General features: G+C 48.4%; 1 protein-coding gene across 1 annotated transcript; it reads left to right on the forward strand.

Moving 5' to 3' along the window:
- Positions 1 to 4,228: 4,228 nt before the first annotated feature.
- Positions 4,229 to 8,659, forward strand: LOC144160171 (uncharacterized). The gene is made up of 3 exons (XM_077691764.1): positions 4,229 to 4,240; positions 7,168 to 8,228; positions 8,531 to 8,659. The coding sequence occupies exons 1-2, from the start codon at positions 4,229 to 4,231 to the stop codon at positions 8,188 to 8,190; spliced, it is 1,035 nt and encodes a 344-aa protein (XP_077547890.1). The 3' UTR covers positions 8,191 to 8,228; positions 8,531 to 8,659.
- Positions 8,660 to 17,628: the final 8,969 nt, after the last annotated feature.

Genomic DNA, 17,628 nt, shown 5'->3' on the forward strand with positions numbered 1-17,628 from the left:
ATCGGCCCTCATGGGCTAACAGAATCAATAAATAAATGAACTTTATGGTACTTTCGCACCATATTATGCATATGATGCAACCTTTAACAGTGCCTCAACACATCTTCCCATTTTTTTTTTTACGTTCTGTGCGTGAACACCTTCAGAATATACAGTTGGAGAAACAAACATTGTCGAGTATGCGTTAGCATTTTTCACGAGATGAGAATGCTGAAGCGTACGAACGATTAAATTTCGGCCCCGTATGGATAAAAGCTTCGTGCACTTTGCTAAGACTGCTGGACCGTTTGCTTGGTGGCTTGCTCAGTTCATGAATTTGCGAGAGTTAATGAATTTCACAAAGTCGGCGACTGTATCAAGGAATGGTCAAGAGCTCTTTTTTTCAGCATTGAAGACAAGACTCAATGAAGCGCGTTGGTTAAAGAGACAGCGAACCGATTTACGTGGTGCCAAATAAAGTGGAATCACTTAAACCCCTTGGACCGAAACGGTTTGTGTAATAGAACCCTAAAATGTTTGAAAGAGACAGAAATAAACGTTTATTTCGTGGAGAGACTACCCATGACTTGGTCCTTGCTGGTCCGAGGTGGTAGGTCTTCTCCGACTAGGAAAACTCTGGCTGTGGCTGCCGTCTCAGCCGATTCACCAGATTCTTCTGGCTCTTCGGATACTCGTCGACGAGCATAGCAGTGCATCCGCGGTGTCAGGTTCACCGGTGTCAGGTTCACCGGTCTGACAGCTTTTTTTCTGGGGTAGATGCTTTATGTTGTAGTGTAGCAGTGAGGGCTGTTAAAGAGGCTTGGTTATCGACAGGTGGCTCTGGGTGGCGGTTCCCGCAAGGGCACTCCAGGATAATGTGTGGCAAGGTGTCAGGTATGTCGCAGTGCGGGCGGAGGTACGGAAATGGCGTGGGGTATATGCGGTTCATGATTATTCCGTGTGCATATGTGCTTGTATGGAGGCAATGAAAGATTACGCCTTCTTTCTTGTTGAGATCTGGGTGTTGTGGGAGATATCCCCTCGGCTCAAGTCTAGCGCTGCTATATGACCCTTATGATGTGTCTGTTGCGCCCGTTGCGGCACGGGTGTTGGGTGGCAGGAAAGCCCGGCTGGTATTTCCTCGGGCTGCAGCGTGTGCTGCTTCGTTTACCACCATGCATTTATGCCCCGGGATCCAGGTGACATAGATACGTGTCAGAAAGTTGGGGGCGCGTCTTCAAGATCCTAAGTGCCCTCGCGGACACGCATCCTTTTTGAAAGTTCCCACATGCCGCTTGGGAGTTGGTGTCGTTGAATATGAGTGCTCTGTCGCAGCACGTGGTCATTACCAAGGCGATAACTTCTTATTCCACAGTTTTGGGGCTACGATCCGGTACTGGGGCCGACTCCAGTTCCTGCCTCGTCAGTCCGTGACGCTTATTGCGAAAGCGTGGTGGTGTGGGTATCGAGCCGCGTCTGTACATCTTGTGTTGGTATCTTTTGCATATTTTACGAGGAGTGCCTTCGATCTTGCCTGTCTCTTTCTTTGTGGAAAGTGGGGTAGAAAATACTGCATTGTGTTATTATTTTAGCCGGGGACAAGTTTTTAAATATCACCTTTCATCTCACGGACAGATAAAAGTACGTTGCCATGCGGCTCACTGCTAGGGTTGCCAGCAATAGTCCTGGCAGCATGCTTAAAGCTGGTAGGCCTAAAAATTCCTCTTTCAAACGTTTTTTTAACCCCATACCTAGCCTTAAAAAACGTTTGAAAGCGGAATTTTCAGATCTACTAGGTTTTAGTATGCTGACAAAACTAATGCTGGCAACCATAACAGTGACGTGCGTGGCAACGTACTTTTATACTTGTCCCCGGCTAAAATAATAATAAAATGCAGTCTTTTCTATTTCATACGGTTTTTATTGCGCATTGAAATCGACGGAGGTGTTGGCATACGACCGATAGTGTCAGGGTTAGACACTACCTGGCGCCACCTGTCACATTTCAGAAAGCTTAGTTCGGAATGAAAATAATTTCCCCCAATTATTCAGAAATTCCGTGTTACCCTAGTTAGGTCATATAGTTCATGTACTGTAGCTCATATAAAGGCAGTGCTTTATACAAAGCACTGCATGTACATGCCCTCCGCAAAAGGCGGTTTGCTGTCCCTTTCAAATCTTTTGTGCCAACCTGCCACATACCACATTGCCGAAGGCGCGATGACCTTACATGGTCAGTTAAATATGTTTCACATACGATCACCGGAACCATACGTTCTCAGAACTTAGTACCTTAACATCGCGTCCCCCCAGCATTCAGAAGGTTAGGCACGCTTACTACTGTGACTGAATAAAGCGAACTGAACACGCATCGCTGTTCCGAACGGCGGTCGAATTCATACGTTGGCGTAAGCAGAGTAAATGGAAGGGAACTCACCTCATTTAGAAGCTCTGTAATAAAGCAGTGGCTAAAAGGCGGCCACCCATCTGCTCTAAATTTGTAAAATAAACGTTCATTCCTCCTCCTCCTATTAGTGGAAGCATTTTTCAAGCAGATGCCCAGGTCTGCTTTAAAAGCATGCAAAAATTCGGCTATTTGAGTAAAGTCCAACGAAAAGGAGCTGTATACTGACGGTAAATTAGATATAGCGGGCCCGCCCACGAAATGAAATGCTTATTTTCCTAATGTTGTTGACGAGCTCTTTGGCGGCAAGAGTTTGTAATCCTTATCTTCTTTCTACTCAGATGAAGCATAGCAGGAAGTGCGGCCTGTTAGACGGCGTGGGGTGAAGGTACATAATCAATGCGCCATTACATTGTACTTGCGGTGTAAGAGCGGGGTATGATCACGGTATGTGTATTGTAGTGGTGCAGGCTGGGAGTCTTTTTCCCTCTCACATTCTGTATGTGCCGTTGCCATCCGGGGTTCTCTGCAGCTGGAAGACGGGACGAACTATTGAGTCAATATTTTGTTACCTTGAATTTTACTTCTGGAAGTAAAGCTACTTTGCGCGCACGCCCCGTGTAACTTCACAAACTCCTCAGCGCGAATTGTCGCCGATTCAGTTTTGGTGCCGACTAGAAAATTTCCCACGCCTTACCTTCGTGTCTTCGTCATGCCTCTCTTTCAACCGTATCCCTTCTGCAGATTCGTTTCCCGTGGCCTAGCTTACTGGCATGAACTCATGCCCAGCATTACAGAAACATTTGAAACAATTTCTCTTTGAGTTGATCCATTATGCTGCGTGTGTTCCAAGTCAGGTCAAAATTATCTAGTTGTCTGCAATTTAGGCCTTCTGTTTCAGATCGCTATTCACTATTTACATCCCTCCCTCTACACCCTCGACAACGAAATCCGAATGAGCGTTTACCTTGATTTTTAGATGTTTGCACTTTGGGTGTGCACGGTGGTAAGCTGGTTAATGATCATTATGAAATAAGTGCGCGCGAGGGAAATGGAGCTCAAAGGAAAGTATCCGTTTATGTATCGACCAACAGGCGTAACTTCCTCGCGATGGACGATCTCTGGCGCGTCCGCGGAGAACTCCAGCATGGTCGTACAGTCGCCCGCGGCAAGGCAGGCCGCAGTTGTCGCCCGAGGGGAAGTAGCCGCCAAAGCGGCAGGTAGCACGGCGGCAACAATGCAGTCGCCAGGCAGGGCGCCGACGAGACTTCCCCGTCTTAATTAGGTACACCGACTCCCCCTTTATCGGCAAGCCGGCGCGCGTGCTCCCGATGCCTGCCTGTCCTGGCGGCGCGCACTATTCAGGAAAAACGCCGAGCCCCCCTGGAGCCGGACGTCGCGAAACCAGGGCGCCCAACTACTGTGGGTGCGTAATGAACGCGCTGATAAGCAGTATTTTTACCATCGTCGGGAGGACGACGACGACCAGCGACGACTCCTCTCTCGGGCTCCGTCGGACTTCCGTGTGCTGGCCAGCAGAAAGGAGGAGCAAAAAGAGGCTCGAATAATTCCCGCTCGGCCGGACGATTCGACGCGAAAGCGCGCCGACTCTCTCTTACTCGCTTCCACCGGCCGAACCAGGCGATGCGTACATATTTCCCACCTATCTTCTGCTGTGCGATTTCATTTTTTTTTTCTTTGCCTCATCAGACGCGGGCGAAGTGGGGAAAGACTGGTCCGCCCGGCGCTATCCTTGATCGAGAGCCGATCCCTATAAAAATGAGCCGCGCGGCGAGGTGTGGTCACACTTGGATTTGCCACTTCCCACCGACCAGGATACCCAAGATGAACGGTCTTGTAAGTGTGGAGCGCCGCAGTTTCTCGTGCAAGCCGCCGTCGACGCGGTCCGAACTGAGGCACGCGTCACAGGCAGCTTAGTCGAAGCTGCCTGAGCTCTCGTGACTCTTCGAAAAGAGCGTATTTATTCGCCATCATGGTTATTCAACCACGGTGCTTGTGGGAACTGCCATTCTAGCGTGATTTTCCCGAGAAAGGGGGGACTATGAACAATACCAACATTGATGCATGGTGTATATAGAAACAGGCGTTCATAGCCAAATTATTATTGCGGGGAGCGCTCACAAAATGTATATTCGTGTGAAAACGGAACGTAGTTCGATGCTCTCCCTCTTAAGGTAGGAGACCAACCGCTTGTTCGAACTAGAAACTACTAGTGGTCTCGAAACTCTCAGGCAAAAAAAAAAAAAAAACATATGGTAAGGGGCTCCTCGTTCAAGACCCTTCGTCCACCTCAAGGCTGAGGGTCTCGGACAGGATAAACAGCTGGGGCATACGAGTAGAAAAAAAAACGTTATTATTTTCAAATTTCGGCACGCCGGAGCTACAGCTCGACTATGAGGCGTGCCGTGACGGAGTTCTCCGGATTAATTTCGACCACCTGAGGATCTCTAACATGCGCCAAAAAAAAGATCACTTACCGATCAAAATACCGGCAAGGGACGAGGTGCAATAGCCTCAACAATTCTTGCGAAAAGTTCAAAAACGGTTTTGCTCAATGGAGTTCACATACAGGTGTTGGGGAGGTCCCTCTCTGTTGCCTCTTTCAGCTCATAAGAGCACAATTTGAGCTTCTGTATTATATATTCCTGAATAACCATGACAAAAAAATATACCGCTTTGATTCAATAAAAAAAACTGGAAGTTCGGACCTCACTGCAACCTCGTTAGACAGCAAACGTTTCCACTGAAAAATTATTATAAATAAAGGGGCCATTTACAAATCACCTATTCCGTACTTGGGGAAACGGCCAAAAACGGCCAGTCAGGTAGCTGTCTTTATGGTAAAAGAGTCGCCTCAGAAGGAACCGGTAGTTGGATAGCTGGCGATTAAATTCCGACATAACGAGGCGCAGCCATGGGTTCTAACGGCGTTTACGTGGGTTCTAATCTTACTTCGTATGATAAAACCCTGGCTAAGAAAATGACTGCGCTTGAGGTCGACCGGAGGTCGACCACAAGCAATTCTTTATAAAACGTGTGGCCTGAGTCGCTACATTCTGTGGTCGATTTCAAAGCTGTCCGCCAGTTTGAAGAGCCACTCTGTAGCCGCGTTTCTGGCTGCTGAGACTTTAGCTGGTGCGAAGATGCGTTGTAATGAAATTATTATTTGTTCCGCACGAACCATAGCCATTTCATGATGTATTTATAGCTGTAAAAAGCGCTAAAAATTTGTAGGGCTTGTTGGCATCCCATTACAAAAGTTCACAGCTTGGTACAGATGGACATGAAGCGATAAACGAGTCGCCACTCGTGGTGTTTTGTCCTTCGCTTCTACCTCGTCTTCACCGCGCTGTGAACTTTTGCAGCGGAATAAGCACCATTTGTGGTTTTATTTCGACTACAATTACTTTTACTAGGAAGGTGATGGTCCTCCATTTCCAGTTGTTCTATAGGCAACGGGCAATCCGTGTACCAAACCAGTGGCATCATTCGGCAAGTGGGACTAAATTTCTGGGCTCTAACAGCATATCTTTCCATTTTCCAGTATTATCATTTTCATCTCTTTTTATTTTTCAGTATCATCAGGCGCAGTTTGTTTTGAACTTGAAATGTTTGCTACTTGGTCCTCGCAAGCAATCTTGCGGATGGAAGCAAAGCTGTATATTGACTTCGTTCCACTGCTTGCACTTCTGAAACTCGAAACCTCTTGTCAAGCCCACCAAGGCCAACAATACTATATGGATTTTTACAAAAAACTGTACTTACGGCCTTCTTCGGCACGCTAAGCCAGTGTTTCAAGCCTCTTGGGTAACGTCTTGTCAGGCTCAGTGAGTAAAAGAAATGAAAAGAATCTTCACACTCCTCAAAAAGCCGCAACAGAGAGAGAGAGAGGGCGGAGACGGGGGAGAGAGAAATTAAACGTATCATTTAAATCGTGAAAAGGCTTCAGGGAGGCGTCCTCATTACGGGATGCCTTGAACTCGGGCCTTGTCGGCAGGCGTAGCGGATCTTCGAGGTCGGGGGTGGCCAAGGCTTTCTCCCGCAAGACTTGATGAAAAAATTAAAGTTAGGGGGGGTGTTCATTTTTGGAAGGCTCCCACTATATTTTTAAGGGTCCCGGGCTCTCCACATAAGCGGAAAAGCCGAGAAAATCCTGTTGGGTCGAAACGGTGCATTCCATTGAGGTGAGGAAAGTTAAGAACCTGTAGGGTACGTAATATTCTTTCCTGCTCTTTGCTTTCAGGGGGAGTGATCTCTGGGTATGAAGAAGCATCCTCAGAAGCTTTTTGTATTGTAATTACTGATACTAGTTACACTCAATGGCGTTTATCTATCTTGAACCTGTTAAACGTATCCCGTGAATGGAATGCAAACGCAAAGCAAGCTTTCAACCCCAGTGGTAGCTGTGCTAAAAAAAGTTTGCGAGACATTCAAGCCCTTCAAAGTAATTTGTGGTGAAAGTATTGTGTTATGATAATATGTAGACATAAGATGGGAGCTCTGACTTGGGGCGCTCTATGTTTACATTTATTTTATTTTTTTTTGTACTTTTGTGCAGATTTGTAGACATCAATGGTGGTGTAGGACGAAAATACAGGCAATACTTTTTGTTCGTTTGAGGCTTAGGGTTTGGCTTCCACTGGAATTAGTTTGCGCTTTCTCGTGCGTCAAAACATCACAGACTTGTACATTTTCTCTAGAGTATTCCCACTTCCAGCAGCTGTGACGTATAATAGTGCTCTCGAATTACCGGTGCTTTCCAGGTACTCATCATAGCGGCCGTGGTGTCTGGAGCGCTGGGTGGTGGCTACGCCGGCGGTGCAGGGGGTGGCGCCGCCGTGGGAGGCGCCGTTGGAAGTGCGGTGGTTCCCGGAGGCGGGTCCAGCGTTGTGCACGGCGGCGGCGGTGCTGGAGTTGGCCTGCATCATGGCGTGGGCCACGCCGTGGGCCCGGGCGGTCCCGTTGCCGTGGCCACTGGTTTTGTCGGTGGCCATGGCGGGGCTGTACCCTTGGGCGGCCATGGCCATGGGCATGGCGTCGTAGGCCACGTCAAGGTGGCTCCCGTCAAGACTGTTTCTTACGTCAAGAAACCCGTAGTGACGGTCAACTATGTCACCAAGCCTGTGGTCAGCTACGTAAAGCAGCCAGTAACCACAGTGTCGCACACTATCCAGCCCGTCGTCACTCTCAGCCACGCCCTGGTCGGAAACGTGGGACTGGGCGGTGGTTTCGGAGGGGGGTTGGGAGGTGGGCTTGTCGGCGGAGGCTTCGGGGGCGGACTGGGAAGCCTGGGAGCCGTTGACGGTGGTGTCAGCGTTGTTAGTGCTTATGGTCTTGGAGGCTACGGCCTAGGAGGCTACGCAAACGGTTTGAGTGGCCACGCGGGCGGTCTTGGCTACGGAGGAGGCTATGGAGGAGGCTACGGAGGAAGCTACGGTGGAGGTTATGGAGGAGGATACGGCGGAGGATACGGCGGAGGCTACGGAGGAGGATACGGTGGAGTTGCCCTGAAGGGCCCAGTGGTCGCTGCCGATGTTGGAGCATATGGCGGCTACGGTGCCGGACTCGGGAACGTCGCGTACGGTGCAGGATTGGGTTACGGCGGCTTCGGCGGCGGCCTCGGAGTCGCCGGATACGGCCTCAAAGAGGGTGTTGCTGTTGGAGCTGTTGGTGTTGGACTCAAGGGTGGCGTGACAACACTCGGGGGTGGGTACGGTGTTGGACTTGGTGGGGGTGGCTACGGAGCAGGCCATGGAGGTGGCTACGGAGGTGGCTACGGATGGTGAAGCCCTTCATCCTCATCTTGCACTCATACTTCATACTAGTAAGTACCCCACAGGACACGGTATCATACGTGTGCGATATCTACAGTAGAGCGTTTGTAAGAAAGGACATTTCCTTTTGTTTTGGCTGTCGGAAGCGACATTCACGGAGAGGTGCCGCATGTAATAGTGCAGATAATTTGCCCTCAAGCGAAAATAATTATTTCTTTCATGAAACAAGTAGATGTACTTTGCCTACGTACGGGCGCCCTCTTAAAACAAACAAATGATGTCCGTTAATAACTGAACAAAGTTTGGTCATTTGCCCCAACTCATTTCTCCACTTGCCTTTCTCCCTTCTCAGGTCCATCGCAGCAGGCGCAACGAGTTCTCAGGAGCCATATCGCCCACTGCTCACGCAGCGCATCGTGCGCTCACATGTACAGTTTCGGGGCCGTCGCCCCCATTGAATAAATGCAAAGCGTTCCTCGACGCACCCGTTGCGTCTGTTTTGTTGTGACGCTATTGCCGGCCACACAGGCGCGATAGTAACACTAACGGAAGTCAGCGTTGTAACCATGAACACGCGCTTTTCTTGCATAGTCCAACAACAACCACAAAGTACTGTTGAGCTTTTCTGGAGGAAACCGTCCAGCGCACATAATGAAGGATTAAAGCGCCTGATTGGGCAAGCCAGCAAGCAAGGAAGCCACTATTATTCGCCTAGTACGCACAGCCCTTCTTTATTCTGAACCAGTCACACACGTGGATATGTCCCATGTGCTGTGGCACAGCACCTTTTTTCTTTCGAGGTGATCCTGCAAATAGCGCTAACAACCTTTTGGTCTCCCCTCGGCCGAGGGAAATCGATGAAGCACTGACATGTCCAATAAAATTGACGCGTACGTTTACGATGGCGGTTTCCCGTTTGTATGCACGAAAAATTAACATTTATGTGGGACAGAGACAGTACACTCGCACGTCCTATCACGGCTGCGGGGGCAGTTTTTTTCTTTTGGTGGTGGCGAAAAACTAGGACGCCCGTGTGCCTAGATTTCGGCGCACGTGAAATATCCCCGGATGGCCGAAATTATCCTGAAGCCCTAAGGCGCGCCACATATCACAGGTGTAGCTTCGACGCGTAAAATCTACAAAGTTTGGTTTTGTAGTGTTCGCACAAACGTAATTTACAAGACTGAAGGTGTTTCTGGACGACTGTGTATAGTACGCGCCAGTGTAACGGTTTATTTACGCGCCAGGTGCTTGTCCCGTAGTAGTAGTGTCGCGAAGCCAGCGGGGAAGGGGGAGCTTATTGTAATTCATCGTCTTTGAAAGATAGAGAAGTTTGGAACATGGTGGAGGCTTGTGGGTCCGTATGGGCAACTTCTTTTCCTTTGGCTTGAAATGAAATTATGATAAGGGTGACTAACGACATGAGAATTTATAAACATACGGTAAGTACATCAGCATTTTTCCGCCGATTAAGCACTATTGTGCTGCTGAGTTTGAGTGCGGTGCTGGCATCAGCTATCAATCGATTCTCACAACAGAGTGAAAAGAGCGAAGAATTTGCGATTGCTCCCATAGTCTAAAATTTATTGGGACGTGAAAACGATCATGGACTGCTCTGAAATCTCAAGTGTCCCTCAAAGGGGTAAGTATTGGCCTACACAATTACACGAATCAAAGTAAATGAGCGCAATAGGAGCGAATAAAAAATAGACAAAATATAATGGAAGAGAAGCAAAAAAAATTATTTCGTCAGATTTTAAGAAATCTTTTAAATGCAGAAAGGACTGATGCCGCATTTCCTGCCACTTCTGCGTCTACTAGTCACGAAATATAATTGCCCCGAGGGTTGTTTATTTGAAAACGAAAAATCGAAGAAAACGAAGTTAAGAGCTGGGAATGGGCTTGATGAATCACAGCAAGATAGGGCAACAAAACAAACTACAGAGAAAAAATAAATATCGATTAAGAGCTAATCTTATCTCCTATTCTGAAAATGGAGATATAATTTTGCCCATTCATCTGTACGCAGTAGCAGCGTGGTATTTAAGCGCAGCAAAAGAAAGGCTGCATCTCCAAAAGAAAATCTCATCTCAGAAATCTCTCTGATGATTCGCGCATAAAATGGAAATAATTTCTGGCATTTATGCATAATGGTCTTTGACAAGAAGACGGCGCCCTTCAAGGACAACAGGCGGCTTTATTGAGCGTCTCGCAGACCACCCTCAGTCCGCCTCCATGACCGAACATGAAGAGGACGACGACGAAGTGCACGAGCCGGGCCCATACCCCAAGCATGCAATGCAGGCCCAGCGCCACCACTCAATGTCACTTCTTTTTCCTCTAGCAACAAAGTTCCAACAACCTGCCCCCCACGAAATTGGCAGGGCGGGGTTTATGAGTTTTCCTCAGAACGCACTTCTAAGGGGTACAGCATCCGAATGGAACGCTGTAACTGCGATCCATCAGCGAGTTTGACGGAGCAGGCTCTAATCTTTCCGTCGCGTCCAACGTGAAGATCTGTGATGCGCGCCAGTCTCCAGGTTTGGCGAGGCCTGAGAGGATCATCGACTAATACGATGTCTCCGACTCTGACAGCTGCTGTTGACTTGATGGGGCGAGACGATAGCTCCAGCAGGTACTCGGTTGCCCATCTTCGCCAGAACGTTTCCAGGAGATCTTGCCTTTTTGCCCACAGGTTATGAAGATGCGGATGTTGGAAACGACAGAGTTCTGATGATGTCGGGCAAGGAACAGAGGTCAGCCGGTTCCCTGTTAGAAAATGGGCTGGAGTCAGTGGCTCGGGTTCCTGGCTATCGTTGAAAACGTACGTGAGTGGCCTGGAGTTTATAACGGCCTCCACTTCGGTGAGGAGGGTAACAAGTTCATCTCTTGTCACACATTGTTGTCCCAGTCTTTTTCAGTGCTAGCTTCACCGAACGGATGAGGCGCTCGTAAAATCCTCCCCACCATGGCGCCCGCTGCAAGATGAATTTCCATTCAATCTTGTGGTTGGCAAAGGTGTTTTTCACTTGTGGATCACGGATTGTCTCCCAAAGTTGTGTGACTTCCTTTTTGCTGCGTTTGAAGGTGAGGGCGTTATCGGTGTACACTACAGAGGGAAAACCTCTGCGCGAAACAAAGCGACGAAACGCATTCAAGAAGGATGGCGCTGTCTGGTCGTCTATGAGTTCGAGATGTATAGCCCTGATTACAGCGCAAGTAAACAGCACCAGATACACCTTTGTGAACTTCCGTGCCGTGCGTACAAACAACGGTCCCGCGAAGTCGATTCCGACAACAGTGAACGGGTCGGTTTCTGTGACTCTGTCCTTTGGCAAAGGGGGAACCACTTCCTTCATGGGTTTTGCATGGTGCCGTCGACAAACAGTACATTCAGAAATAACTTTCTTCACAAGCTGTCGTCCCTGAAGAATCCAGTACCGCTGTCGAAGGTCTACGAGCGTGTCTCTCACACCGGCGTGTAGAAGCTTACGATGATGTTTCTGCACAAGAAGCTTAGAGTAGAAGTGTTGCTTCGGTAAAATAATGGGATGGCGCTCCGAATACAACCGCTGACTGTGGTGTATTCTTCCAGACACGCGCAGCAGAGCCTCGTCATCGATAAATATGGTAGTGTTTCGAAGGGGAGAAGCTCGAGGTGGCAATTCTCCTTTTTGTACCGCTACGATGTCGTCGTGGAAAGCTTGTGCTTGAACGGTTCGAAGCCAGAACTTCTCCGCGTTATCGATCTCATTTGGAGTAAGGGGTCCTTTCAGCACGCTTTTGTGACGTAGCTTGTCGAGAAAGCGGAGAGTCCATGCCGTCGTTCGGATTAAACGAACGATGGAGCTGAAACGTGCTATGTCGATGACCGGCGGGTGTGTCTGAGATGTAGGCACGAGCACTTGTAGTGCATCGTTCAAAACCGCTTCCCTTTTCGCTTCGGCCGTGAAGTCTGTATCGCACATTGGTTGTGGCGGCCACTCTTCGGTACCTTTTAACCACGGGGGTCCATGCCACCATAAGTCCGATGAAATTAGCTGTTGTGACGTGATGCCTCTCGTCACCATATCGGCCGGGTTCTCCTTTCCTGGGCAATGTTTCCACCAGAATGTTTTGGTCTTGGCGTGGATTTCGGTGACTCTGTTTCGCACGAATTGTTTCCATCGGTTTACATCTCCCCTTATCCAGTGAAGCGCAATCATGGAGTCAGTCCATAAATGTACGTCACTGAAGGCGTCAGGAAGGTTAGCCGTTATAAATGCATATAGTCGTGCTGCCACGAGACAAGCCAGCAGCTCCAATCTCGCCAGGCTTATCTCCTTGATAGGAGCGATCCGAGACTTGCTGAGCAGGAGTGTGGAGAAGGATTCTCCATGCTGGTCGAAAGTACACAAATACGCTGCGGCTCCATAAGCTAGGGGGCTGGCATCTGCGAATATATGAAGAGCTCCTCTTGTGCTTCCCGGTAAAAGGTTGTGTCGGTAAAACCGTGGAACCACGATTGTGCTCAATGCGGGAAGCTCGTTGCACCAGTTCTGCCACTCTGACAATATTTCGCGTGGTACCGGTGCGTCCCAATCCGTTTTCAATTTCCAAATTCTTTGGAAACAAAGTTTGGCTCTGATAGTGAAAGGTGTCAGAAATCCCAGCGGGTCATATAACCTGCTTGTTGCTTGTAGCACGAACCGCTTGGTGTCGTTCCGACGCTGAACGAAATCGGTCACGCTTTCAGGAGAAAAGGCCAGTTCGTCAGTGTCTGCATGCCAAACCAAGCCGAGAACCTTGAATAGGCCGAGAGCTTGTCCGAGGGGAAGCTCTTCGCAGGTTTGCTTTAGTCGAAGGTTTTCAAGGACGGCTTTGTCATTTGATGCCCACTTGTGCAATTTCATTGAAGCGGTTGCGAAAAGTGTTGTAGCTTCGGTGGAAAGTTTCAGTGCCTCGGAAATGGTTTCGGCTCCTGTTAAAATGTCATCCACGTAAATGCAGCCTTGTAACCGAGCAACAGTGTCTGGAAACTGCGATGACATTTTGTGGAGGTGGTAGTTAATTGTGGCGGCAAGTAAGAACGGACTTGAAGTTGTACCAAAGGGCACCCGTTTCATTCGCCACTCCATTACTCTCGGAAGGGGTTCGTTTGGAATAGGCGCTCTCTCGAACCAGAGGTAACGCAGAGCGCCTCTGTCACATTTGTGAATGGCGATTTGCAAAAAAGCCTTTTCTATGTCTGCCACCAATGCTATACGGTGCGTGCGAAACTTGAGTAGCAGACCTAATAGGTCTGCATTCAGGTTGGGACCGCTGTAGAGGCTTTCGTTTAGAGATGCATGACCACGTGCGTGCGCCGATGCGTCAAACACAACGCGAGTTTTTGTCGTCCGCTCCTCCCTGATAACAGCGTGGTGAGGCATGTAATAAACTGGGCCTTCAGTGCTGCCCATAGCCACCCTCTCAGCCATGTCATCGTTGGCGTATTTCGAGATCGCTGTGTGATACGCACTCAAGAGGTCGGGACTTTGTCGAAGTCTTCGCACAAGTTGAGTCAGCCGTCGTTCAGCGTTCGCCTTGTTATTGTCCAGCTCGACCGATGGCTTCCAGGGAAGTCGTACTTCGTACCGACCATCGATTTTCCGTATAGAGTTGTTGAACTGAGCCAGTGTTGCCTCGTCTTGCGGTTGCTCACACACCTCCGAGCGAATTCCGATAGTGTCGAGGTCCCAGAACCGTTCTAGGAAACGTTCGGCGGTGGCCGCATGAGATTTCAGCACTACGGTTTGTGAACAAAGTGCTGCGGTTGTTGACTCAGAAGTAGGTCCGTGTAGAGTCCACCCAAAAACTGTCTCGATGGCTTTCAGGCCATTTCTCAAGGTCTTTGTTCGGCCTGTGATGAAGTCCCAATAATGCTCAGTGCCGACCAGGATATCTATTTCATCTGAAACCGCCTTACCGGTGTGTAAATCTATTGCTGCTAGAGTGCAACCACATTCGCGCAGCTCTTTCAAGGCATTCTTCAAGGACAACAGGCGGCTTTATTGAGCGCCTCGCAGACCACCCTCAGTCCGCCTCCATGACCGAACATGAAGAGGACGACGACGAAGTGCACGAGCCGGGCCCATACCCCAAGCATGCAATGCAGGCCCAGCGCCACCACTCAATGTCACTTCTTTTTCCTCTAGCAACAAAGTTCCAACAGTCTTTACCATTCTGCGACCGGACAGTCACGGTTCCAGTAGCCCAGTTGTGAGGAATGGTTTGGTACCCAACATGCCGAAAGATATTGTCGCGTGACTATTTAAAGGTCGGTGGTGCGGTTTCGAGTATCCGTGGATACGGTAAAAAAAAATTCTTGACTGCAACGTTAAGTATTTAAAGGTACTGTGATAACAAAATACAAGCTTGGTTCGTTAATTTTAACGTAAACTAGCAACTGAGCTACATATCAAAGAAACATGAAACAGTGGCGACTCACCAGTTTCTTTTCCGTCGTGACCTTATGACGTCACGGGGACTTCATGCGATTGGTGATTGCCGACCAAAGTGTTGTGAAATAAGCAGATATGTCTGTCTCGCGCCCTATACTATCATCATCGTAAGCGTGTTCGATTAAAGACATTTAAGGGTCCAACCAACCAACCAATCATCGGGAGGGGTCTCCGCGGCTCGTCCCTTTCTCCACATATTTTGGTGTCATGAAACCCGGCAGAAGGGACCTCCAAAGGTGAGCCGCAGCGAGCGGATTTCGCTACTCTTCGACCGCCTACTCACCTCTGGGGATCGGGAATGAAGCCACACATGGAAGGAGCCGATTCGAGGAACATTGGAACAGCGTACGAAGAAGATTGAAGGAGCTCAGCCGTAAGAGATATCTGCCCGACACAGCACGAAATATCTCTGGGCGGGGACAAGACCGACGCGGAGACGACGCCGACTTCTGCATTCTGAGCCCGGTCGCCAGCCCTTACAATCGATGCGGCGCTGGACCGGACCATGGAGGCCGTTCTCGAATGGCGGCGCATCGTCCGACTAGACATCACTGCAATCATCGGCAAAGTTGAAGGCCTCCTCCCAATGACACGACCCCCAATAAATGAGTAGACTGAGCTTGCTAATAAGTTGACAGAACATTATGACGTTCTACGCAAGATTAACCGAGAAGTGAAAGATACTGTAGACATTCATAATTTGGAGGCCGAGTTTGAAGATGCATTTAACTTTGACGCCCTAGTTTGAATGGGAAAAGCCAAGGCTGTGGTTTAAGATTGTTGAAACAAAGAAATATCGAGAAAACCTAATTGCTTCTAAAGATCGGATTCGCGCAGAACACGGGAACGCCGGGAGAATTAGACCAAATATTTGTAAAGTAGCAAAATGTGAAATGCAAGTCACGCTCATGGAGCGGAAAACGGTAAAGGTCCACATGCAGTGAAACTGGATTTTCAAGATATAACGCCAATGGAAACCAACCATCTTGTCTATTCTCCCGAAGAAACTGAACGCAAAGAATGGACCACTATCAATACATTCTTGGAGCGAAAGACAATTATTCAATTATTCTTTCCAGGACTGAACTAGCGCAAACAAAGGAAACCATAAACGATTTTGACATCGATCACCTGACCCCAAGGGTAGCCCAGGAGAAGTATTCTTGTAAAGGTCAAACAGTGCTTCAAGTGACTATTGATAGAGAGCGCAACCGATGTTTGACGCTGGTTACTCTGGCGAAGACAAAACGATACATTTATTAGAGCTGACGAGCTTTGTCCTCAGTCATTCAAACACGAGGCGTCAAAAAAGCAGTAAATGCGAAAGAAAGAGGGAACTGCTAAAAAGTATTGTTCAAGGGCAGAGGACCTCAAAGATGGCTGTACTCACAATTTGCCACAGTTCAAAAGGAATCACCAACTCCAGCTAATGTTGGGAAAACGAAAAAAGCATCTTCGCCTTCTTACAAGGAGACTTACAGTGAACCCCGACTCAAAGCACAGAGCTGGAACAGCACCCAACATAACAAACCGCATCGTGCGCTTTTAGGAGAGCCGCAACGCGAATACGGCCAATGTGCATCAGGCTGCAACAAAGAAATCGGTGACTTGAGAAAACAGCTAGGCACACCTAAAACCAACACAGGAAGAAGGATTTCAACATGTCTACTCAAAAGACTGCATCCATGGTCCGCTTTATATAGCTTGGTTCATGGGTCCAACAAAGCCAAGATACCATTACCGCGGATTGAGGTGGATGACGCAAGGTGTCGAACTCTTCAGACGGACTTGCTCTCCTTGGACCGAACAATTTGTCGGCCACGCACCACCCTCCTCCATCCTTGTTGCTCGTGGGAGTATGTTGAGAAACAAGTAGATATGTCTCTCTCGTGCCCTATAATATCATCATCGTAAACGTGTTCGATTAAAGATATCATCGGGAGGGGTCTCCGCGGCTCGTCCCTTTCTCCACATAAAGCACACCTACATATGCTTTGGCCATACGCACGCTTTCGTGGTGTACGCGTATGCATTTTTAATTCGTGTACACCAAGAAACATGCATGTGCGATTGTAGCGCTGGTGATGGTGGTGGTGGTAAAAACTTTATTGAATCGTAAAAGGCACCAGCTAGGAGTACCGGCACACTGCAGTCCCCTATGACCAGGAGCCCGTTGGCTCTAGCGGCCGAGTTCGGCCAGCTGAATCCCACACTCTTGCACTTGTGGGTCGGAGCTGAGCAGCGTAGCCTCCCATTGCTCTGGCGTGGTAAGGGGCAGTGTCAAGTGCTGACTCTAGAGTTCTGCTTCATCAGTGGCGTAGCAAGAAATATATTGCGGGGCGGTGTTATATGCCACCGGGAAAATAAAAAATAAAGACAAAAAGAAATAGAGACAGCGCCAGAGGTCTCAACAATGTCATTCTTCTGCGTGGTTAAATTTGGGATGTCTTGACACCGATAAAGCAAAATAAAAGCGAACAATGTAGTCAAAATTCTCTACAGTATGTGTTATTTTATAAAAATATGAAGAAAAACGGTTCTACTTAATTCCTAGACATGCATTTAACGGCAAGATTGTGTTCAATAAACAGAAAAAAAGTCGAAAGAATTGCCTTCCTCTTGCGAAGAACAGTCTGCCTTCTGAGCCGCAAGATTGGCAGCATTTTATCTGCTATCTGTCTCCCTAATTGTAGGTAGACCTACGACATTACCGGCGCACCGTAAACATTCATCCAAAGAAACTTTAAACTACGTCTAATTCCGCATTACCAGTAGTTTTTTTAACAGCTTTCTCTCTTTTTTCTTCTTTTAAAAAATGTACGCAAACAAGACATTTCCGATATGCCCATTTTGTCCTGATGTCGTTGGTATACCGAAGAAGTGTAGATTTTCATGTCGGTGACAACGTGCAGAAAGTTGCCGTCATTCACCGCCGAAAAGCAGTTCACGCCGCAGGTCTTACCGAAAT

Source organism: Haemaphysalis longicornis, unplaced genomic scaffold, assembly GCF_048455015.1.
Source record: "Haemaphysalis longicornis isolate Haplotype H1 unplaced genomic scaffold, Haemaphysalis longicornis Haplotype H1 scaffold_1, whole genome shotgun sequence".
NCBI classification, from domain to species: Eukaryota; Metazoa; Arthropoda; class Arachnida; order Ixodida; family Ixodidae; genus Haemaphysalis; species Haemaphysalis longicornis.